Source organism: Apis cerana, linkage group LG4 (assembly GCF_029169275.1).
Source record: "Apis cerana isolate GH-2021 linkage group LG4, AcerK_1.0, whole genome shotgun sequence".
NCBI lineage: Eukaryota > Metazoa > Arthropoda > Insecta > Hymenoptera > Apidae > Apis > Apis cerana.
The window spans coordinates 5,697,074-5,721,326 of NC_083855.1; the positions used below are offsets into that span (position 1 = coordinate 5,697,074).

General features: G+C 22.5%; 3 protein-coding genes, 1 long non-coding RNA gene and 1 other non-coding gene across 13 annotated transcripts; 2 read left to right on the forward strand and 3 right to left on the reverse strand.

Annotated features, from left to right (window-relative positions):
• Positions 1–2,232: 2,232 nt before the first annotated feature.
• On the forward strand, positions 2,233–12,406 carry LOC108003421 (calpain-D). 3 transcript variants are annotated; one of them, XR_009829502.1, is made up of 13 exons: positions 2,233–2,342; positions 4,275–5,001; positions 5,658–6,019; positions 6,127–7,487; positions 7,613–7,843; positions 8,390–8,782; positions 8,892–9,193; positions 9,288–9,324; positions 9,394–9,719; positions 9,842–10,184; positions 10,319–10,497; positions 10,569–10,805; positions 11,053–12,406. XR_009829502.1 is itself a non-coding variant. In XM_062073828.1 (12 exons), the coding sequence occupies exons 2-12, from the start codon at positions 4,682–4,684 to the stop codon at positions 10,747–10,749; spliced, it is 4,035 nt and encodes a 1,344-aa protein (XP_061929812.1). In that variant the 5' UTR covers positions 2,233–2,342; positions 4,275–4,681; the 3' UTR covers positions 10,750–12,406. The 3 variants fall into 3 exon arrangements, 2 of the variants coding, with proteins under 2 accessions (XP_061929812.1, XP_061929813.1); XM_062073828.1 differs by having other exon boundaries at positions 10,569–12,406; XM_062073829.1 differs by lacking the exons at positions 10,319–10,497; positions 10,569–10,805; positions 11,053–12,406 and having other exon boundaries at positions 9,886–10,090.
• Positions 3,583–3,655, reverse strand: Trnar-ucu (transfer RNA arginine (anticodon UCU)). Its single transcript has one exon. It is a non-coding gene; the product is annotated as a tRNA-Arg (tRNA).
• A 3,609-nt stretch (positions 12,407–16,015) lies between the features above and the next one.
• LOC133665997 (uncharacterized) lies at positions 16,016–16,907 on the reverse strand. The gene is made up of 2 exons (XR_009829504.1): positions 16,444–16,907; positions 16,016–16,344 (listed from the first exon to the last, which is right to left on the reverse strand). It is a non-coding gene; the product is annotated as an uncharacterized LOC133665997 (long non-coding RNA).
• Positions 16,293–19,402, forward strand: LOC108003369 (nucleoporin p58/p45). Of its 4 annotated transcripts, XM_017065568.2 has the most exons (9): positions 16,293–16,494; positions 16,620–16,969; positions 17,043–17,241; positions 17,317–17,690; positions 17,752–17,973; positions 18,093–18,167; positions 18,289–18,311; positions 18,435–18,467; positions 19,008–19,201. In XM_017065568.2, exons 1-7 carry the CDS (start codon positions 16,430–16,432, stop codon positions 18,303–18,305), a joined length of 1,302 nt encoding a protein of 433 aa, XP_016921057.2. In that variant the 5' UTR covers positions 16,293–16,429; the 3' UTR covers positions 18,306–18,311; positions 18,435–18,467; positions 19,008–19,201. The 4 variants fall into 4 exon arrangements, with proteins under 4 accessions (XP_016921057.2, XP_016921058.2, XP_016921059.2 ...); XM_017065569.2 differs by lacking the exon at positions 18,435–18,467; XM_017065570.3 differs by lacking the exon at positions 18,289–18,311.
• A 1,341-nt stretch (positions 19,403–20,743) lies between these two features.
• Positions 20,744–24,192, reverse strand: LOC108003393 (protein FAM114A2). 4 transcript variants are annotated; one of them, XM_017065612.3, is made up of 5 exons: positions 24,055–24,192; positions 22,180–23,211; positions 21,413–22,008; positions 20,998–21,315; positions 20,744–20,918 (listed from the first exon to the last, which is right to left on the reverse strand). In XM_017065612.3, the coding sequence occupies exons 2-5, from the start codon at positions 23,204–23,206 to the stop codon at positions 20,844–20,846; spliced, it is 2,016 nt and encodes a 671-aa protein (XP_016921101.1). In that variant the 5' UTR covers positions 23,207–23,211; positions 24,055–24,192; the 3' UTR covers positions 20,744–20,843. The 4 variants fall into 4 exon arrangements, with proteins under 4 accessions (XP_016921101.1, XP_016921100.1, XP_016921099.1 ...); XM_017065611.3 differs by having other exon boundaries at positions 24,013–24,077; XM_017065610.3 differs by having other exon boundaries at positions 24,007–24,062.
• Positions 24,193–24,253: the final 61 nt, after the last annotated feature.

The window sequence follows — 24,253 nt, forward strand, 5'->3', positions numbered from 1 at the left end:
TATTTATTATCATTTGATATTCTTTCAATAATATCATTATCATTGTTCGATCAAATATTGTTTCAATCATCGTTTCAATCATTTTGTTATATTATTCTTCATTTATTACGAAATATTGCATTTTTATATAAAATTTATTTACATAAATAAAATTTAATGTAATTTTTATTCAAACAATAAAATATTAAACTATTCTTATTGCGTAAAATTTTATTCTATTTTTATCTTATTTCATTTAATATAAGATAAAATTATCTATAATTTTAAAGAATAAACCGCATTTGAATTTTTGCATATTAAAATAATTTCATGTCTAAAATAAATTTTCTAAATATTAACATGTCTATATATATATAATATAATTCCTCTTACTATATGTAAGACAGAATAGCGAAGTAGATAAAAATTAAGTTTCACATGAAGATAGTCGTGGGTTCGAAACTAGCTAAGAGATTTTATTTCAAATTTTTCCATTTTTCTCTTTCTCTATATTATATTTCTATTCCACAGTCCCTGTGTTGTTCATGTATGTTCGTTTTTCGTACATGAGCGTCAAATGGGACTAAAAATAATCTCCAAACCAATTATTATCAAGCCAATATTTCGTATCCGAATATATGTGATGCGAATATAGGATAATTTGGTTACACAATTTTTTTTTGCTATTGATTTTCACTTTTATTCGACAATTTTTATTCATTATAAATATTTACATAATATTTTTTACGATACTAATAAATAATACAAATAAACGATAATGTTGGCTTTCTGAAAAAATAAGATAAGTTATATTTTTATATTTGTGTATATGATAATATATATATTTTATTGACTATAAATAATTTAATTTAACATTACATGAAGCAAGAAATAAAACTGTTTCATGATATATATATAATTGATAGTAGCATATATAACCATTCATTTCAATCAACTTTTTGACTTAAAAGACGTATATTTATTTATTACTATAATATAATTTAATTATGTCTCTTATCTCTATTTTATTTTTTATTTTATTTTTGTAAAAAAAAATAAAGTAAATAATATAAAATAAAAAATATAATATATATAACAATAAAATAATATATAGGAAATAAAATTAATGTTACTAATATCATATAATTAAAAATAAAAAATATAAAAATTGAATTGAATAATTGGTATTAATAATAAATGAATTTGTTTTATGAATAATATTGTTTATAAATATTAATAATTAGCGATACATTTGACATGACAAGATTAATGCAAAAAATTTATTCCGCAAATTTAACTCACGCGAACTTATAAATAAAAACTTATATATTTAACGATTTATCATATAAAAATTGAATTTAAGATTGCTATTTTAGAAAACAAAAAATATCATTAATATATAGTTTAAATTTATAATTTATTTTTCATTTTATTAGATTTTTATTAATAATTTATTTTAATCGATATTAATTTAAATCAGCAATAAAATTAACTTATTGAAAATTACATATTATATTATTTATATCATTATATTAATTGAATTATTATTGTTGAGGCGTTTCTTATACTAAAATATTTATATCTAAGTTTCATACGTATATATTAGAATATATTATATTTTACAAAGTTATTGTAAAGTAAAAATATCATAAGGCGAAGATGTATTTATATTTTTACATTAAAGATTAAACGACATATAATTTTGAAAGAAAAATGATGTTGAAAAATATGTAACATCTCATACTTTATCTGTAATTATGTATCAAGAAATATAGAAAAGAAAAAAATAATGAGAGAAGGATAAAAATAGGATAAAAATATTGAAATTAAAGCCATCTTCAGAATGCCACAAATAAAACATATAAACATACACAGAAAGAAATGAGAAAGGGTTAGAGATAATATAAGAATTGATTGCTAGCGCAATCTATTAAAGACATCTCTTCAAAAAAATAGTATGTAAAATAAAATAAGAATTGGAAATCAGTGTCATCTTTTAATTGTTTTTGAAAATATGTTTTTAAAAAAATTGTGCTGATCTTTAATTCTTATTATATCTTATTATGCATGAAATATCTTTGATACTTAAGAGATGGCACTAACAGTCAATTTTTATGATATTTCTATCTTTTTTACTATTTTCTTTTTTTATATGTTTCATTTACGGCACTTTAGAGATGGCGCTGATTTCACAATTTTTAATTTATCTCTATCTTTCTTTTATTATTTGCACTCCTTGTCTATACTTGTTCTGTAACATTTATGTGCTCAAGAAATGGTTCTGATATTTAACTTTATTGTCTTTGCCTAACCTATTGATTAAAAATCTTAACAGAATTAATTCAAGCCAATTTTTATATGTCGTAAGTTTATAATTTAAGTTTATATGCCTATTTTTATATATATTTATATTATATAAATGAAATAAAAGTTGAAATAAATTTTCAACTTTATATAAAAAGAATATAATTGGATAAGAGATAACATGCGAAATTTTTCTAGTATTTTCAAAAACAAGAATTTTTATAAAATTTTATTATTAGTTGCTTATGAAATATTTGTTATTGCTTACCTGTTGCAATTGTTATTTTTTTGAGTTTTAAACATTTTTTTAACAGTTTTCTTAAATATAGAGATACTGAAAGTTTATCGATTCTTTTTTTATATATACATTATATATATATTATTATATATTATATTATAATATATTGTATTTTATATAATTAATTTTTTTAATTCTATAAAATTCAGGAATTATTAGATATTTCATATAATTTTATAAAGAAATTATCTTGTTTCTTTTTTACAAATTAAAAAATGCGTATTAAAAAAAAATATAATTAAAAAAATGATTAAATAAAAAATATAATTATATAAAAAATTTTATTGTATCATTATTCTAATTGTATGACATCATTATTTTTATATTTATATTATTTTTATATTATTTTCATATTATTATTTTATATTATTATTGTATCATTATTTTTATTCAATAATATTTCTTATATTAAATAATGCGGTATAAAGTTTTTTAAGTAATAAACAAAAAATCATCTATGATATATATATATATATATATATATATATATATCATAGATATCATATATATTATATGTAGATATTTATATATATATTTATTATATATATAGATATTTATATATATATTTATTATATATATAGATATTTATATATATATTTATTATATATATAGATATTTATATATATATATATATATAAATATCTAAATGACATTTATTCATTTTCATAATCATAATTTTTTGCTGCTTCATGGAAACTATGAAATATTGTTTTAAAAATAAATGACTAGATAGAATTAAACTAAAAAATAACTCGAATTAAATAAATATGACAATAAGTATGGTAAAAGTTAAATAATTCTTAATAAAATATTAAAAAGAAAAGTATGCAAAGGATGCAAAGGAAAAGTACTTCCGCTTTTTATACTTATAATTAAAATATTAAAAAATAAAAATTATAATATCATCAAATAATTATATTTTAAATTAATATTAATATAATATATAATAATTTATAAATGAAAATGACAAAAAAATTATACAAAAATAAACATACTTTTATCATCCCTGGTGGGGATCGAACCCACGACCTTTGGATTAGAAGTCCAACGCGCTATCCTCTGCGCCACAGGGACTTGATGTTATAATTATTCTTATAATTCTTTATTATGGTAAATTATAATTATTTTATAGATGTCACTAATATAAATAATAGTTTATGTTAAAAAGAAACAAATAATTATAATTTCTAAATATCAATTTTTAGATAATAATTGACCAATATATTAAAGAATTTTTTAAAATTGATTGTATAATAAGATATGATAATATTTTTTATCTAATTTTGTAAATATATTTTAATATAAAATTACTTTTATGTCACATTTATTTATAATAAGTCTTACATAAATTAAACAAAAAAAAATCTTTATATAAAAAAATACATTTCAAATTAATTATCATAATATTATTAATAATTTCGAATTTAATTATTATAAAAAAGTAATTTTTTAATTAATTATTTTTAAATAATAATTCTCATATTTAATGCAAATATAACATAATTTTGTAATAATTTCGAAATTTAAAAAATTTTACTTTAACATTATAATTTCATTATGATAGATATAGTATTATATATAATACTTAAACATCAATTCAGAATATAGATATATTTACCATTCGTAATTGATATTTTCTCTTATTCTTTTAAGAAAATTGAATAACTAAATTTTTATATTTATTGTTTATTAGAGTATAATTATTATTAACAATAAATTGAAAAAAGAAATTATTAAAAAACTGAATGCATAAAAGACAAAAAAAAAAGATAAAAATAAAATTCACTGAACTTTTTTGTGTACATTTGGATTTCTACTGTGTAATGCGACGACGAAAAGAAAGAGAAAAAAAGAAAAAAAAAGATAGAATAAAACATTGGATGAATAAGAGGAAGGGGTTAAAAAAGATGGCCGTTCTGAAACATATGACAAAGAACGGCGGGCAACCGCCGCGGCTGAAAACAATTTTCACGGAATGTGTTTTACGATATCGTTGATCTTCGTCCTCATGTAGAGGTGTAGTGATTTTTCGAATAAAGGGATCGTGGCTATAAAAGTCAGTGATCCTGTTAGCAAAGGAGCCATGACTACGAGTAAAGAATGGGCTCGATCGCATCGGTGTTGCAGTGGCATTGCTCGGAGTGCGCTCTGATAAATCCAACGGAGAGCACGCGATGCGCCAGGTGCGGCATTACTCGTCTTAGGAGTGATGAGAAGGCAAATCTCAGGTTCAACCTGAGTTTGGAGCACAAAGTTCCAAGACAAAAAGAAGAGGGAAAGCAAAGAAACGACGAGGAAGGTGACTCTTCCTCAGTCTCCATTCTACCAACATCTCTACCGAAACTTCATTTGAAGAAGCTACCAGTGGACGATATATGTCCAATAGCTTATGAATACATCAAAACCGATCTCATACATTGGTGAGAAAATTGTTAACTCATCTCTCTTTCTTTCTCTTTTTCTCTATCTATCTATCCACAACTGTTTCTCCTTTCTCCCCCCTCCTATCTTCGATTTCTCGCGTGTTTGTATACAGTCTATCAAACTCCACAACTTTATGGAATTCTCTTGAAGTCTAATACTTATTTTTTATCAGTGCAATTATTTTGATGCAATATCTCATTTTTTGAGCAAGATATTTTAGTATGAGATTTCCTCTACCTCTCACTGAACAAGTTTAATTTGTGGCAAGGATTTGTACCTCACACAAAACAATGGTTTATAAGGGGAATATAATACAAATGTTTATTTGTTGCATGTTCACATAAATGTAGATAACAAATGTTATTGTATCTACAAATATAGACTTTCATTTACTATCAATATATTATATTTAGATTACTATTAAAATTAGCATATATTTTGATAGTATTTATTTTTTTTTATTTGGATAATTTTTAAATTTTTATTATAATAATTTTTAAAAAATAATTAAATATATAATTACATTATAAAAAAAATTTGTATTCTTTAACTCTTTCCTCTTCCTTAATTTTATATATAAATATTTTTCACATATTTATTATTTTACATATTATTTATTAATTGTTATATTATTTTTTATATTAATTTTTAGCTCAGAGGGGAATTTAATTCTATCTAATCATACAAAGAAATCTCATCATGATTTATGGAAGGGAAAATCTTATAAAAAGGAATCAGTTAAACGATCTTTTTCTCTACCTTCCTTAGTAAGACAATGGACTTGTGTTCGTTGTTTATTAGACAACAATTGCAGTTCTGGTATAATTTGCATAGCTTGTGATGCAAATTCTTCTATAGCTGAAACTGATAAAAAACAGATTGGTGCACGTAGAAGTAAAAAATTAAATTTACGTAAAACAAATCGTCTTAAAGTTGCTTCTGAACTTCTGGCGAATATTTTAGATGGTTTCAATACAAATTCTTCTATAAATGATGCAAAAATTATTAATAAAGGTATATAATAAATATTTAATTAGAATTTTAATAAAAATTATTATACTTCAAATAAAATAAGATTTATTTTATTTATTTATTAATATTATTTTATTTATATTTTATAGATATGGCACAATTAACAAGTATAAGCCGTAGTGAAAGGAGACAAGACAGAGAAGACTGGACTTTACCACCAATAGAAACTATGGAATCTACTACAATTTCCTTTACAAATACTACTGATACCTCTCAACGTTCACCAAAAAGACATAGTCCTTCAATTTATGAACGAGTTAAATCCAAAGTTAGTCGCTCTTTATCTAATGGATCTGTTGTACATAAGTTATCTGAACATGCAATTCAAAGACCAACAAGTTTAGTAGTCTCAGAATCGCAACAAGATGATGCTCTCTGGAGTTGTGATAATTGTACTCTTGATAATGCTCCTGGCCTAGAACAATGTGAAGCATGTGAAGCTCCTAGAAGTCCTGCTCCTTGCAGTGGAGTAGTTATCAGTGTACCTGCCTGGGAACCACGAACTTTATCTTCTGCAGGTTCACTTTCTTATAGACGTTCTTTTTCTGATGTTGAATCTGTTACAAATGTATCTCAGAAAAAAATTGTCAATCGTAGAAGTCTCAATGAAGATGAACCACCTGCAGTACCACCTCATTCTGTTGGTTTTAGTACAAAGCCAAAATATTCTTATATTGGAATTACTGATCCTGATATACCACCGCCATTGCCAAAAAAACAAAATAATAAATTAAGTCTTGTACCCACAAAAGCACATAGTGAAGCAACTAGTCCTGTTGATGTACCAAATGTAAATTCATTGAAACGTATGTGGACGTGTCGAAAATGTTCTTACGCCTATAATCCTTTATGGTCAACAGGTTGCGATATATGTGGATCTTCTCGATCACCGCCTTCATTAATGCAACCTAGTTTAATAACTGTCACAAAAGATGAAACAAATTGTTCGATGCATACACAATCTCCAATTGTAGTATCTAGAGATAGTGTAAGATACATTCCACAAAAAACTGCTACATTGGCTACAGCTGAATCTGATTTAGATGATCAAATTGATCCACCTTCTCCTGTATGGACTTGTAAAAAATGTACATTATTAAACGCTGCTTCAAGAACAACATGTGAGGCATGTGGTGGTTCAAAACTTAAAAGTATTATGCATTTAGAAGATACAACATTACGAAAAGGAGAAAGTTGGGTGTGTCCATCATGTACATTAAGAAATCCACTATCAGCACAAACTTGTAATGCTTGTAAGACATTAGCAGATTTTTTAGATATACCAAAAGATAGCAAATTTTTTGGATCAAGAAGTCCAAGTCCAAGACTCTGTTCGACTCCTATAAATTCAAAAATTGTTACTTCAAAACATAAAAATTCCGTAAGAAGAAACAGTTCTTCAATTGGAGATAAAAGACATTCAAGAATTAAAGATTCTGCTCATGGCCAAGTATGATTTTTTTATAACTATATATAACTGCATAAACTTCTATTAATATAAATATTAATATTTTTTTTATTAATTCTTTACTTTTTATCTTTTAAAAAAATTTATATATATTTTATTTTTTACAGTGGCAGTGTAAATTGTGCACATATGAAAATAAGAGTACAAATGGAATTTGTGAAATGTGCCAAATCTCAAAAAATTTATCTCAACTACCAATTGAAAGGCCTAGAATTGAATCTGGCATAAATACTCTTACAATGCAACGGCAAGAAAGTGTAGTTATGGAAAATTTAAGACAAATTGAAGAAAGAGAAGCATTGGAAAAATGGGAACGAATTGTTCGCTATTGCAAGGAGGTATATTAATTAATTATTAAATATTTATTATTACGCGTAAAATGAATGAAAATTATATGTATTTTATAGTTGAAAAAAATAACAAAAAAAAACAATAGATTGAAATTAATTTGTTTTCAAATATATAAATTATAATCATTCTATTTTTTTTTAATATTATATATTTCTTTATATCAATTTGAATCTTATTATCTTATTCATATGAATTTTATATTTTTATATCATTATGTTAATGAAAAAAATTATATTATGTTAATAAAAAATTATATTATATTATATTATTTATTTTGGAAAATTGGCTGAATATTTAACTTTATATTAAATATTATATATGTATATTATATTTTCTCAAAAATAATAATTGAATTATTAATAAAAAAGAATTAAAATTATTAGGAAATTATTTAATTATTGATAAAAAATAGATTATATTCTATAAGTGTATATTGATATACATATAAATAAAACAAAGTTAATAAAAGAGAAATCTAAAATTTTCTAAAAAGTGAAATATTTTTAGTAATAACTAATTTATTTATTTTATAGACGAATGAACCTTTTGTTGATGATTCATTTCCACCAGCTCCAAAATCTCTATATTACAATCCAGCTGAAACAAAAGATAACCATGTTGTTCAATGGAGAAGGCCTCATCAAATTAATGTTGATTCTACAGTTGATTCTAAACTGCCTTGGGCTGTTTTTAGAAAGCCTTTACCTTCTGATATCTCACAAGGTGTATTAGGAAATTGTTGGTTACTTTCAGCTTTAGCTGTTTTAGCTGAAAGTGATGAGCTTGTAAAAAGAGTTTTAGTAATGAGAGAAACCTGCCCAGAAGGAGCTTATCAAGTAAGACTATGTAAAGATGGAAAATGGACCACAGTGCTTGTTGATGACTTATTACCCTGTGATAAAAGAGGCCATCTAGTATACTCTCAGGTTCATATTTTAATATTATTGTCGGTATTTAAATCGGTATTAAAATCGATATTTAAATATAGATAATAAATTTTATTTTTGTAATTATTATAATTTTGATAAAATATAGGCAAAAAGAAAACAACTTTGGGTGCCATTAATTGAAAAAGCAGTGGCTAAAATTCATGGTTGCTATGAAGCTTTAGTATCAGGACGTGCAATAGAAGGTTTAGCAACACTTACAGGTGCTCCCTGTGAGAGTGTGCCTTTACAACCATCTGCTTTGCCAAGTGAAGATGAACTTGATAAGGATTTAATATGGGCGCAACTTTTATCTTCAAGGCAAGCTATGTTTTTAATGGGTGCTAGTTGTGGAGGTGGTAACATGAAAGTTGATGAGGAAGAATATCAACGTAAAGGTTTAAGGCCAAGGTAGAAAATATTCAAAAAAATGTTAAAAATTTATAGTACATTTGATTAGTTTTTAAAATATATATGTATACAAATATACATATAATTTTTTTAGGCACGCTTATTCTGTTCTTGATGTACGAGATGTACAGGTAAAAGATATACAAGTTTAATTAAAAACTTTAAAAATAAAATATATTTTTCAATAATGTACTTAATAGGGAATACGATTATTGAGATTACGTAATCCATGGGGTCACTACAGTTGGAAGGGTGATTGGTCGGATGATAGTCCTATCTGGACATCGCAATTACGAGAAATGCTTATGCCACATGGTGCTTCTGATGGTGTTTTCTGGATTTCTTTTGATGATGTATTAAAATATTTTGATTGTATTGATATTTGTAAAACTAGAGTTGGATGGAGTGAAGTTAGATTGCGCGGAACACTTCCACCTTTATCATCTCTCAGACATTTATCATGTGTACTTTTAACGGTACTAGAGCCGACTGAAACAGAATTTACATTATTTCAAGAAGGACAGAGGTAAATATTATTATTTCATTTTATTATTTAATGTAACTTATATGTGTAATTATATTAAATTATAAGATATTATATATATATATAAATATATATATATATAAATATATTATATATATATTTAGGAATTCTGAAAAATCACAACGTTCTCAATTGGACTTGTGTGTAGTTGTTTTTCGTACACGTTCGCCAGCAGCACCAGAAGTGGGAAGATTAGTAGAACATAGTAAACGACAAGTACGTGGATTTGTTGGATGTCACAAAATGCTAGAAAGAGATTTATATATTGTTGTATGTTTGGCCTTTAATCATTGGCATACAGGAATGGAAGATACTTCTAGCTATCCTGAATACGTTCTTGCCATCCATAGTTCAAAAAGACTATTAGTTGAACAAATTTCTCCACCAGCATTTGTTTTAGCTGATGCTATAATAAGTTTAACTCTAACAAAAGGACAGCGACATGAAGTAAGAATATTTCTGTAACTTACATGATCATTATAGAAATGTTTATATTATTAATATAAACATTATATATATTTATATTACTAAAATAATTACTAAAATAATTCTGTAATTATTAATAATATGTTTATTTATAGGGAAGAGAAGGAATGACTGCTTATTACTTAACTAAAGGTTGGGCTGGACTTGTAGTAATGGTAGAAAATCGTCATGTAAATAAATGGATTCATGTAAAATGTGACTGCCATGAAAGCTATAATGTTGTATCCACAAGAGGACAACTCAGAACTGCCGATAGTGTTCCCCCGCTTCACAGGTAAATTAGATTTTTTAGTTTTTCTTTTGAAATTAATATTTACATTAGATAATTTAATAATTTTATTATAGACAAGTCATTATAGTTTTAACACAATTGGAAGGTAGTGGAGGTTTTTCAATAGCACATCGACTTACGCACAGACTAGCAAACAGTGGAAACTTGCATGATTGGGGTCCGCCAGATACTCAACATTGTCCACAAATTGACACTCAAGTTGAAGGTTTACATAGTCCTCGTTTAATTACGTGAACAAATGAGTGATTTATAATAAATAGGGCAATGTTTAAATTTATCTCGTTTATCAAGTAAGAAATTTATTATATACTCGTGATATACAAAAATTTACTGAAACCAAAGCAAGCTAGAAAGTTTTTGGTACAAAAAAAATATTAGTACCGAAGCTATAACACATTTTTTGCTTTCTAGCTATTCATATTGTATGAAAATTTTTAGCATTACAACAAGTTCACTATTGGATATAATACAATAATTAATCATTAATAATATGATTCTGAGATCAGTGGTTAAAAATATTTTTTTTTTTTCAATTAGATAGAAATTATTCGTTATCGATAAAAATGGATATACTTTAAAACTTGCGTGAAAATCAAGCATTTCTACGGGAATCATTGATCTATAAAGAAGACTTAAGGCAAATTAAATATTTATGGAAGAACAAATTAAACACATTGCTTGTTATATAAAAAAAAATTATTTTCTCAACATAACATATAAGCACCATAAAAAATAACAAAGCGTAAAAATTATACAATAATAATATATTAAATGAATAAGTAATGATCATTAATAACGTATGAAAATCATATACACTCTTTTTGGAATTGCTTAGAGTATAATTATGTGTCGAAATTTTTTCGATTTTTGCATCTCACAATCCTATTTTCAAATATTAGCTATGTTCAGAACTCTCACTTAAAAAAATATATATCGCATATTATGCATGAAAATATTATTAATCGTTTAAGTGAGGATTTTTGAATATTGGTTATATTGTAAAACTTTTATCTGATCTAAACTTTTATTGTTTCTATTTTATAATTGGATGAAATACTTGTGCTAAAAATGTACATAATTACAGGAACCAAAAATTTCTCTTGAAAGTTTTACAATATAATGACACGTTCACTGCCATTCTGTGCAATGTACTTCATTGTTGTTAAAAATCTTTTAATAAATTATTAGCAAAATTATTATTACTAATTGTTATATGTATTTTATGTTGAGTTTACTTATAAAACATATCTTAAACTTTATACATACACAAGTATGGCAGTTAACGAGTTAGTCAATTTTATAAATCTTGTACATTTTGTAATCATGACATCGGAACAGCCATCTACACGGCAATCGTTTATAAATTTTTTTTATACATATAGATTTGTTTTATTTTTATATATATACATATGTATTTTATCTACAAAACAAATAATCATGAAAAGTAAAATATATAAATAATTTTTTCTAATTTAAAAAAATACATTTATCAAACTATGATCTTATGTAAAAAACGAAATTATAATTTCACATTACATTCCCTTTTTTAGTCAAATTACTAAACAATGAATAAATATTATATATATCTTTTTTTTTATTGGTATGTATATATATCATTTTTTCTATCATTGGCATGAAGTGGTATATAAAATTTTTATTTAAATTATTACATTATTATTTTAATTTAATATTAAAATTTTATATTAAAAAAAATAAAATTAAGAATTTTAATTATTATTAATGCTGTTCCAAATAGTGATTTTAAATATATTTATTATATGTATCAAATGTGACATATATCGGCTTATTCGTAAATTTCTTTTTTATGTATATCATTCAGAGTTAATAAAAATCGAGATTTTTTTATTGATTATAAAAACACAATGAAAAAGTTTATATAATCTTGTATCCGAAAGTATAAGTATCCGAAATATTCGAACAACTGAAATTCGAATCGCTTGATTTTATTAAATCAATTCAAATATTCTATTAATCGAATACTTAAAAATAGCTCGAAAAAAAACATTAATATTTATTATTTTAATTTAAGTTGTTTAAATATTGTTTAATCTATTTAAATTAGTTCTTTTCGAATTATTTTAATTATTTTAAAGTCAAATTGAATTATTGAATTATTTGAATAATCAAATTGATTTCAAAATATATCTTTTAAATATTTAAACAACTTAATTTGTATTTATGAATTAAAAGATTCTTTTAGATTTATATTGTAAAGAAACTATTTTTGTATATGTAAGTAGCATTCATAGTTAAGATAATAATTTCTAAAAGAAATCAATTTTCGAGAGAAAATTTGATTAAAATAAATAAAATTTATTAAATTTATTTAAATTCGTTTATATATATAAAATTTATTTATATATATAAAAGAATTATTATTTAGTTAAAAATTAATATTATTTTAATTAATATATTCATTTAAAAATATAATGTAATATTTATTAATATTCTCTATGAAGTATAATTAATAAGATAAGCATTTGCAGATACAAGTTTATATGAATTTTCTTTCATGCTTATTCAAAATCGAAAAATATTCTTGATCTTTACTAATATTATATATCATAAACCAGCTAACATCCAGTTTTATATGGAAAACTCAGTGCTTTGGCTTTAACATAAAACTGCCATGTTCCATGTTCTCCAGATAATAATGAAATTGGCACTGAAATGTTGTTTTGATGGCAGTTGGATCTGATTGAAAATTTATCTAATATTTTCTATATATATTGAATATGGTGATGTGACAATATTTAATGCTGTGATCAGCTAATGACATTTTTGGTCATTAAAACGACAGTTAAAATATATTCTGATGAATGAAAGGCACACAAACATTATTTCAATGATAGTACAAAATATTTATTATAAATGCATTTACTTAATTCAAATGCATAGAAGAAATAATTATGAATATAAGCATTATGAGACTTATTGGCAATAGCTTTTTTTTTAGTTAATATTTTTTCAAATAAAACATTTTTTACATTTTTAATTATATTTCTCTATTATTCAATAAAAGTTTCTGAATATTTGGATTAAATATATGTATGTTTTATATACATATACATATATTTTATATATGCTATATTTGATTTTTATTATTATAAGATTTAAATTTAAATATATTATTATATTATACTATAAATTACTATAAATTATGTTTAAAACATTATTTTCTCTAAAGTATTTTCTATAAAGTAACAAAAAAAGATTATTTTTATTTTATAAGTTTTGAGAAAAATAGATTTAATTTTAAATATGGCCTAATAATTTTAAGAATTATTATTTATTTTTATTAAACTATATTGCTCTTAAAAATATCAAAATCTTTTTCAAACACTATGTGATAATCTTAAGCTAATTTGTTATTAAAATAGAAATTTTAAAAGAACAATGTATTTATTAACATAAATCATTTTTTCTAACTAATTAAAACAATATCTAAAATTTATTTAAGTTTTAGATATGAAAAGAATTAATCATTTAAATGATTATTCTTATAGAAATATTCTATTTGCAATAGTTTCTCTATAAAATGGCCTTAATTTTACAAATAAAATAATGTAAAGATTTTTATAATTATACATTTTCTTAAAAAAATATAAGAAAAATAGAAATAATTTTTATTATTATAATAATTTTAATTTGAATCAACAGATTCGACTGCTATATTCTAAATAGTAAGAATTTGAAATTAATTATTTTATATCATTGTTCAGAATAAGTCTCATCTGTACATATAAAAGCTAAAGAAAACATGCAATTAAATACAATATCTAATTCTTATATATTTTTTTTTGTCTTTTATTCTTCAAACATAACTTGCATCTGCATAATTAAAAAAGTTAAAACTAAATCCTTGTGCCATACCAAAACATAAAAAATACTGTAACGAATATTTAATCAACAATGATTTTATAGAGGCCCATTCCGTTGTCACTATATGATATAGTACTTTTTCTCGAAGAAAAATATTCTATTTTAAATATTATATAATTACTGAAAAAATTATATTATAAATAATATTTCCACTTTTAGAATATAACACCTGAAAGTCCGACGGTACTATCAGAATAATCGATATGAGATAAATATTTAATGTTTGCATTTTAATTGTTAAAACTTTTAAAAAGTTTTGGAAGCACGAAATAATATCATTATTCTGAAAGCAGCGTTTGTGGTTGAGAATGCACAATGCTACAGCGAACGAATAAGAATGTTTGGTATTTTAGGAAACTGTCTTTGTGGATTTGAGCGTTTTAAAAAATATTCAATTTGTACATAAAATGAATTATTTATTATATTAAGAATGAATGAAGCTGATTAAGTTATATATCGCTTATGGTACACATAAGTTATTTTGCATATGCTTACACATTTTTGTTAAAACAATGCTTAAGCCGAAAAAAATAAGAAATAGAAAATTAGATACATATAACAAAATACCAAGATTATAAAGAAATGATAGTAATATGGGAAACATAAATACATTTTTTATTTGCAAATAGCATAAACTTTGAGAAATGTAAAGTAATTTATTGAAGATTTTATGAATTATCGTTAATATTTCAATATTGAATGGAAGATTTAAAGTCAATGAATAATTTATCGATTTTTTATAAATTATCGAATATTATTTATTCATTTTAGCACAACGTTAGTAATATTTATACAAAAGAGCAAAAGATGTAGGATACACGTCATCGCAAAGTACCTAGGAATATATTCTTAATGCAAAAAAAAATTTTTAAAAATATGGTATGTCATTATACTTGTAATTACAGAGTATATAACATTGCGATATCATTTTACAATTATTAAATAATTCGTACTCCGTACGATATTACGTACCAGGTGTATTCTAAATTGTATACAAGCGTTAAATTTTTTTTTTTCATTTTAAATGAGACTGAAATACACATTCAAAAAAATATGAATGCAGATAATATTTGAAATTATTAAATTATTAAAGATAAAAAGAAGATTAAATAATTCCTAAAGATATTAAAAACAAAGTTTATTATTAAAAAAAACTGTTTTTACACGCATTCTTTTTGTCTATACGACTGTGATCATTTTAGAAACGCCCATGTACGAACCTGAACCAGCAATCAACTTTGTGATAGTCTGTGTACCGATTTGGCAAACTTTGTTGAATTGATCCCATTTCCTATAGATGAAATGTATAATTACTAGAACTTTGTCGCGTACATACAAAGAAGACATTTATTACTTTATGAAATAATAAAGACATTGTATTGTCCCCTGATTTATATAATATAGTAGTATAGATACATTTAATAAATCGAAATATTATCTAAAAATAATTCGTTATTCAATCTCAAAATTATAATTTATAATTTCTTATTAATTTTTATTAATTAATATTATAATTTATTTATTTTTTATTGATTTATTAGCTATTATATCATATATAATTAATATACGATTTGTTTTTTATAAATATAATAAATAATTAATAATATTATTATTTATTATTTATTTATTAAAAACACAATAATTAACAAATTAATAAAACAATATATATATATATATTTTGTTTTTATATTTAAATTATATTTTATTATTTAAGTAAAGTTTTAATTATAAATATTTTAAATATTTTATTTTTTAGATATAAATGTAAATAAATATAAATAAATAATTGTATTACATAAAAATTTTTCTATAAAAATGTATATATAATATTTATTTACATATATATTCAAATTTAAATCAAACATCTTTACATTATAGATGGCGCTCTTCAAGTAACTATTTTCGTACAAATGAGAACAATTTAACCTGTAAAAAAAGTTAATATTTTAAATATAATACTGTGTCGTTTGATGACGTTTACTTATATTATTATTTATTACATATTAAAATTATGTCAACATTTACATTTGGAACGCCTGCAACTTCAAGCAACACAAATTTTGGATTTGGACAAAAGTAAATACAATTTTATATAAGTTTTATAAAAAGTTTTATATAAATTCTTTTTGTATGAAAATGAGATTCTTATATTTAATTTTCATATAAATAATCTAGAATATTGATTTTTTATTATGTTTTAGACCTACAACAGGCTTTAATTTAACTAGTACACCTTTTGGTTCAAGTACTTCAGCACCAACATTAACTTTTGGAACTTCTTCTACACCAACAACAACTACTGGTCTTAGTTTTGGATTTAATACTGCACCTGCAACTTCTGCACAAACACAATCAAGTGGTTTACTTTTAGGATCAAATGTAACTACTACAACAACTACAGCTGGTTTATTTCCAGTTCCAACTACATCTGCACCATTATTTGGTAGTCTTACTTTTGGTACACCAGCAGCAAGTACTACTTTAACATTTGGTGCTCCATCTGCAACATCTACAACTGGAAATGTTACCTTTGGTATACCTAGTATTACAAGTATGTCATAACTAAAAATAATTTGTTATTATTAATAATTAAGATATATATAGTTAATATTCTATATTTACAGCATCATTATTTGGTAATAGCAGTTTATTGGGATCAAAACTAGCTACTGGTACTATAACTACCACAAGTATTATAAATAAAGGATTAGGTGGAATAGATATATCCCTGAGTAATAAGGGACTTTCACAAGAAAATACTAATCAAACTGTTAAAGAAAATATTTGGCCACCAGAATTATTACAGACAATAGAAAAGTTCAAGTAATTTGAAAAATGTTATATTAAAAAATTATATAATTATTATAAAGATAATTAAATTAATATTTTTATTTATAGAGAATTTGTAAAAGAGCAGAAAGTACTATCTTCAGATATAGCAAGAGGTTCTGCAAGACCATTGAATCGATGTGCAGAAGATACAGCATCATTGATGGAACTTCTAACAACATTAGCTGGATCTGTTCAACGAGATCGTTCTGTTGCTGATAAATTAAAACAAGATACTGCAAAAGCATTACAAAATGCTGAAATAGCTCAAAGAACACATGATACTCCATCAGGATTACAATATGAAAATAATGCACCATTATTATTTTTTATGGAATTAGCTGATAGTTTTGAACACGATTTAATGTTATTTAGATCTCAAATTGAAACAACAGAAAAACATATACAAACAATGATGACTCCAAAAACTTTAACACCACAAGGTAATTTTATTTCAATATTAATATTTACAAAATTTTATAATGTCTGTTTGTCTGCTTTTAGAATTGACAATGGCAATGAGTAAACTTCATGAGTCTCTTGTAGCTGTTGCTGGTAAATTACAAGGTGTACATTCAAAAGTACAGCAACAAAAAGAACAATATTTAAACTTTAGAAAATATGTTTTAAAAGATAATACCAATGTTTTTGAAGATATTAAAATAGATGGAAAAACATCACGAAATAGTATTGGAAAAATACCAGGTCCTACTCCATTTGGTCCGGGTAATTAATTAAAAAATTTTTATTAATATTTATTAATATAATATTTTATATATTTTATAAATATAATATATTATTTAATATATAATAAATTTTAATATATAATTATAATATTTTTATAGGAAATAAAAATTTTCTTTCATCAACAGCATTAAATTCTAATAGACCAGGAAGTTATGAAACACGAAATCCATTAGGTAAATGAAATTATTATATATAAATTTATAATATTAATATGTATATTTTTTTTTGTTGAAAAAATATCTAAAACAACGTTTTTGTTGTTTTAACTATCCCATAAATATTTCCTTTCTTTAGGTCTTGCCTGGATTTAGTATAAGGTAGATTTATTAACATATATTAATTATCAAATATTGTAGAATTACATCAATAGTGAAATTATTAAAATTTTTATTAACATAATTTGAAAATTTCGATGATTTGATTTTATTTTAATTTTCCAGGAAAAGAGTAAGGAATCTGTTTTAGTTTACGAGGTACTAAGTTTTTCTTTAGTTTCTGTTTGTGTTGTCAATCATGAGAAGGGACATATAATTCTTGTATTTAACATTTACTAATTATACATACAAAAATATTTACTTTTATAATAATATCATAAATGGCGTTCTATCTTTTTATTTTTTTGTTTATTTATTTGCTAATTTTTCTAAAGTAATAAACAATAAAAAAATTGAAATTTGTGCTTGTTAAAAGATGGCTGTATATTATATATGTGCTTTAATTGTTTCTGCTTTTTAATACATTTATTGTGCAAGAATCAGCATTTTGTATTTATAAAAATTACTAAAACATATATTTAACAAAACAAAAATATTATCTATTATATAAGAATATCATTAAATGTTAGTTGCATTAAAACAAAACATTTTTTAACTTCATAATGATATCAGTATTAAATTATTTTTTTTTTTTTTGAATGATATATTAAATTCATTGACAATTACAACATTACAATTGCAAGTTAATTTAATTCTTAAAAATAGATACAAAATAATTTAGTATATATATTGTTACAGTTTGGGGAAATACAATATCAACATCATGTGCTACTAACATTACTCTAAGTTCATCATTGAAACCACCAACAACAAGTTTGACCTTTAATACTCCATCAAATTTTACTACACCTTTACCAACGAGTGAATCTAATTCAAATTTTCAACTTCAGAAACCTCCTATTGGTAATAAAAGAGGAAAACATTAAATCAGATTTATGTTTATAGTTATTTATTGTATTAAGTATATTTAATATATGATTATAAATATTTTGTTTTAGTTTTTATTATGAAATAATATTAAAATTCTGTTTATTTTAATATCATTTTTTTTAATAATATTATATTTATTGTATTAAATATGCTTAACATATTACATTTTTTTGTAATGATATAAACTTGATCAAAACTTCCAATTTGTGAATTATTAGTGCAAAAAAAACCAACATTACTTACTATATTTTTCATTGATAAAATCTTATAGGTATATTTTCCAATTATATTTCCACTTTGATATTTTGATGTGAAGTTTTTATGCTTATAGCAATTTAGAATATTTAAAGTTAATTTTTGAATTATGTTATTATTCCAGCAAATATATGATAATTATTCTGCTTTACTTTTTATCAAAATATCATTAAGATTTTATTTTTTTTAATATCATTTTTTAATAATATATATAGTATATATTTTTCTTATTTTTTTTTATAAAAATGATTTATAAGGACGAAAATTGTTATGTAATTTTTAATTTTTATAATTATAAACTTCTCATATATACAATATTGAATAATATAATCATATTTAAAAATACATAATATTTTAGTTAAATTAATTATTCTTTTAAATATTATTATAAAGTAAGTTATATATTTTATATAAAAAATAATAAGAAAAAGATTATATGTCATAATCATAAAAGATTCAAAAATTAATATTACAAATCAACAAAAAAGAAATTTAAATCTTCTTTATTTTTTGAATAAATATTTATATTTAATAATTTATATCTTATTTATATGTAAATATTTTATATTTTGTTTTTATATTTATATTTTTCATGCACAAATAATATATTTCATTCATAAAATTATTAATTTTATTTTTATAAAAGTTTTTTATAATTATTTTTTTACATTTATTTTAGTTCAAATTTAGATAAAAAATTTACAAATCAAAAACATTCATAAAATATTTTAAAAATGTTCAAAATACTTAGAATATAATTTTTTAAATAAGACAATTGAACAGAAATTATTTAGATTTAATAAATTATTAAAAATATTTCATGTTTATTATCTTGCTGATTTCTATCTGTTTCAACATAATATATTAATATATAATATAATATATTCTATATTATGTTATATTTTTTCATTTAAAAAATGTATTAATTTTTAATTTTAATTATTATTGATATATAATATTTGAATGAATAATGAAATGAAAGAAATGTAAAAAAAAAGTGATTTTATTATAAAAAAAACTATTTATATTTCTTGTGAAAATTTTAATTTTTTGTTAAAATTATTTATATTATATGTAATTATTTATTATATATTATATATATAATTATTTATAGTATATAATATATATTTTTTATAGTATATATAATTATAACTCTATACAGTTTACATAATATAAAAATTATTTATATTTTTCTTTTATTTTCAAAATTTCTGATTTATTACATACTTAAAATTTTTCTTATTTATTTGAAATATATTAGAAAAACAATATAATAAAATTAAAAATTATTTGGATTAATAATGCAAATAAATGAAATATTTATTTTTTAAGAATATATGAAAGACTGCATATAATTATTCAAATATTAAAAAATATATTCAATAATCATTATATAGCACCAACTTGAATAATGGGAATCAATAATTTAAAGGCATGTTGAATATAAGAACTTGCATTTGAAGCCTATTTAAAAAAAATGAAGATTAATTTTTTAACACATATATAATAATAATATAGATATAATGTAAGAATATTTTTTTACCTCCATAAAAATTGTTGTTATATTAGAATTAATATTATCAGATTTGTCTGAAATTTCAGCAAATTTAGATAAAATACTACAGTAAGTATTAGCTAATATTCCAATTTGATTAGATAAAATATTTGTTAACTGAACTAATGAATCAGTTTCATTAACAGTGCTTCGATGTTCTTTGATTAAAAGTAATCCTGCAGTTTTATGAAATCTTTCCACAGAAACTGCTGTAAATTGTGCCAAAATAGAAATAGCATGTTCAAATATTTCTTGATTAGTATATGTCATAGATTGAGTTGTATAAACTTGTGAATTTTGACAAATCTAAAAATTAATATTTAATTTTATATATATTATTTAATATATCCTATATATAATAGTAAATTTATATATACTTATTTATAATATAGAAATTATTTACCTCATACAATTTATCATATGTAATGTTAATTCCAAGATCACAAATAGCTTGTTTTAATTTATATTTTAAATCTTTTTCATATATTTCATCATCATTTTCATCCTCTCCTAATTCACATAGTTCTTCAACTTCTTCCAACATTTTTTGTACAGAATTTAATTCATTTATATCTAAACCATTCAAATGCTGTTGTATTTTAATATTACTTTGTTTTGATAACATTTCTAATGCTTCTATATGAACAAGTCCTTGATAATCATCAAAAAGACTTTCAAAATGTACTTTTCTCATTTTCTGTTTTTCTTCAATCGTTTTTTCAACATTTTCTGCTTTTTCTTTAGCTTCTCGAAGAATCTGAGATAAATTTGGTTTATCTGATTCATTTATAAAGAAAGCTCTTTTTTTCTTCAATCCTGGATCACCTTCTTGTAAAACTTCCATTGTTTTTTTACCAATAGCTTCTAATGTATCTAATCCTCCACTCATAACTTTGCTTCCAGTTGATTCAACTAGTTTTGTTATTGATGATACACTTGATATAAGATTTCCAAATCCAAAAGATGATTGTTCTTTGAATTGATTATTTTTATTATCATCTGGAAATTAAGTTACTAATTAAGTAACTAAAATCAAAATATAATAATTTTATAATTTGGCTATAATTAAAAAAATAATTAAATATATTTATTCTATATCATTCATAAATATACATATAGTATAAATATAAATATACATATAGTAGTACTGAACATAAAACAATATAATACCATTAACTGTATTATTTTGTTTTTCTTCATTTGTAATAGGTTTTGATTCTTCAGATATAGTCATAGATTCTTCTAAAAGTGTAAGTCCTTGTGATACATGGCTAGTTAATGTAGAAACTCCAGCAGTAGCAGTATTAATTAATGAACTTACACCCCAATTAGCCCAACCCCAATTTGAAGAGTTATCGATTTCTTCAGATAATGATAATCTTTTTAATACTGGTTGCAATTTTTCTTCAGTTAATTCCTCTGGTAATTCAATTGCATCTCCAAGTCCTTCCCAACCTTGGGGTTTAAATATTTCTTTGAATGTTTTATTAGATTTCATTTCTTCTGGCATTTCTGATTCAGTTATTTCATCTGTTATAAAAGTCTTATCAAACATAACATTTTCTTTTGTCATTGGTATATTCTTTTCATTACTATTTGTATTCATGTTAATTACATTAGTTGTAAGATTACTACTTGGTATGAATTTAGTTCCTAATTTCTTTTTATATAACTTTTGTTCTTTATGAATTCTTTCTTTGTCATTAAATTTAGATATTTCAGAATATAATTCCATATTAATATCCATTTTAAGAGATGTATCTATTTCATTTTTATCTAATTCTATTGTTTTATTATTATTTTTCACTTTTAAATTTATAGTATCAATATTGGTCTGTGGATATTCTATTTTCTGTGAATTAAGAATTACAGTATCTTCATCAATTTTATCACAAGTTTTGTCAACATTTATAATTGGTTGTTCATGTTTATAATTATGTGTATCATTAATATTGATATTTTTATCAAAATTTTTTTTATCAATTGCTGTATCTATCATTGAACAATATTTTTCTTTCTCTCTACCAAAAGATATATTTGTATGTGGTTGTCGAAGTACATATTCTGTATCATCATCAGATTCTGAATCTATTGTTGTTGGTAAATTCCATTGTGTTTGAATACATTTCTTTGTTAGTATATCATGGTTCATCTCTTCGTCAGCACTTTCAAAGTCATCACTCTCAGATGTAGCCATATTAACTTAATATAAAACACTAAATTATTGTTTCTTAATCAAAAATAATTTAGATATAATTTAGATTTGTGTATAATTGGTTTATGATATAATTCTGATTTCAATTTTTGTGTAATTTTTATAAAATTTGAATCAAGAAGGTTATCGTTTTTAAAGAACACTCGTCCATATTTGTACAATGCATATATATATATATATATATATGCATTGTATATATATATATATATATATATATATACACGTCACGTGCTTAATAGAGTAACAATTACATATCTATTTTATAAAATTTATATCAAATTTATATCAAATTATAAAATTGAATGCACGTATAAAATATTTTGAAACATTATATTTTAATTTCGTTTAATTTTAATATTTCTTTCATTAAAATAAGATAAAAGAAATAGAAATTATAAATAGCAAATACGAAATAGCAAATACTTCTATAAATCAAATATATTTTTAAGTATAATTAAACATTCATATTTTGTAGATTGAATGAAAATTATATTAAAAATATATTTCTACATTACAAAAATACATTATAAATATTGGAATATTATTCTTAGAATTATAATAAAACAAAAATTTTAATAATTGTATAAAATCGTAAAAATGTGAAATAGTATTTATATAATCATTCAAATAATATATATAAATTAAATTAATATTAAAGCAAAACAATAAAATTAAATAACAATAAATAATTTAAATAAAAAATTTAATAATTTTAATAACATTTGGAAGTTACACACTAAGTAAAATGATAATGAAAAAAGCAAAAAGGAAGCAATATATACGAATACCACAGCTTATGAGACATTCTTTAAGGAGCATCAACGTATTACCATCAGTTTACTCATTCGTCCCGGATGTTCAATAATCTTGAGTGCACCTGCGATAGAAGTTGTATGGTGGTGCCGCCAATGCAATATAACGGAAAATATGCGAAACTATTGAAAGGGCATCGCGTTCGTCTGTTCCCGTCGTCGTTCGTGCACAGCGGTCAGAGACACGAGAGCTTTCAGTCTGTGGAAAGAGTAATTT

Coding starts and splice junctions, on each gene's coding strand:
- LOC108003421 (XM_062073828.1), top strand. CDS start 4,682: ATGGGCTCGATCGCATCGGTGTTGCAGTGGCATTGCTCGGAGTGCGCT. Junction 5,002..5,657: donor AAAACCGATCTCATACATTG/GTGAGAAAATTG, acceptor ATTAATTTTTAG/CTCAGAGGGGAATTTAATTC. Junction 10,498..10,568: donor AGTGTTCCCCCGCTTCACAG/GTAAATTAGATT, acceptor ATTTTATTATAG/ACAAGTCATTATAGTTTTAA.
- LOC108003369 (XM_017065567.3), top strand. CDS start 16,430: ATGTCAACATTTACATTTGGAACGCCTGCAACTTCAAGCAACACAAAT. Junction 16,970..17,042: donor TGGTATACCTAGTATTACAA/GTATGTCATAAC, acceptor CTATATTTACAG/CATCATTATTTGGTAATAGC. Junction 17,974..18,092: donor TCCTACTCCATTTGGTCCGG/GTAATTAATTAA, acceptor ATATTTTTATAG/GAAATAAAAATTTTCTTTCA.
- LOC108003393 (XM_028669515.2), bottom strand. CDS start 24,043: ATGCTCCTTAAAGAATGTCTCATAAGCTGTGGTATTCGTATATATTGC. Junction 23,212..23,961: donor TTTCATTATCATTTTACTTA/GTGTGTAACTTC, acceptor TTTTATATTAAG/TTAATATGGCTACATCTGAG. Junction 21,316..21,412: donor CATATGATAAATTGTATGAG/GTAAATAATTTC, acceptor ATTAATTTTTAG/ATTTGTCAAAATTCACAAGT.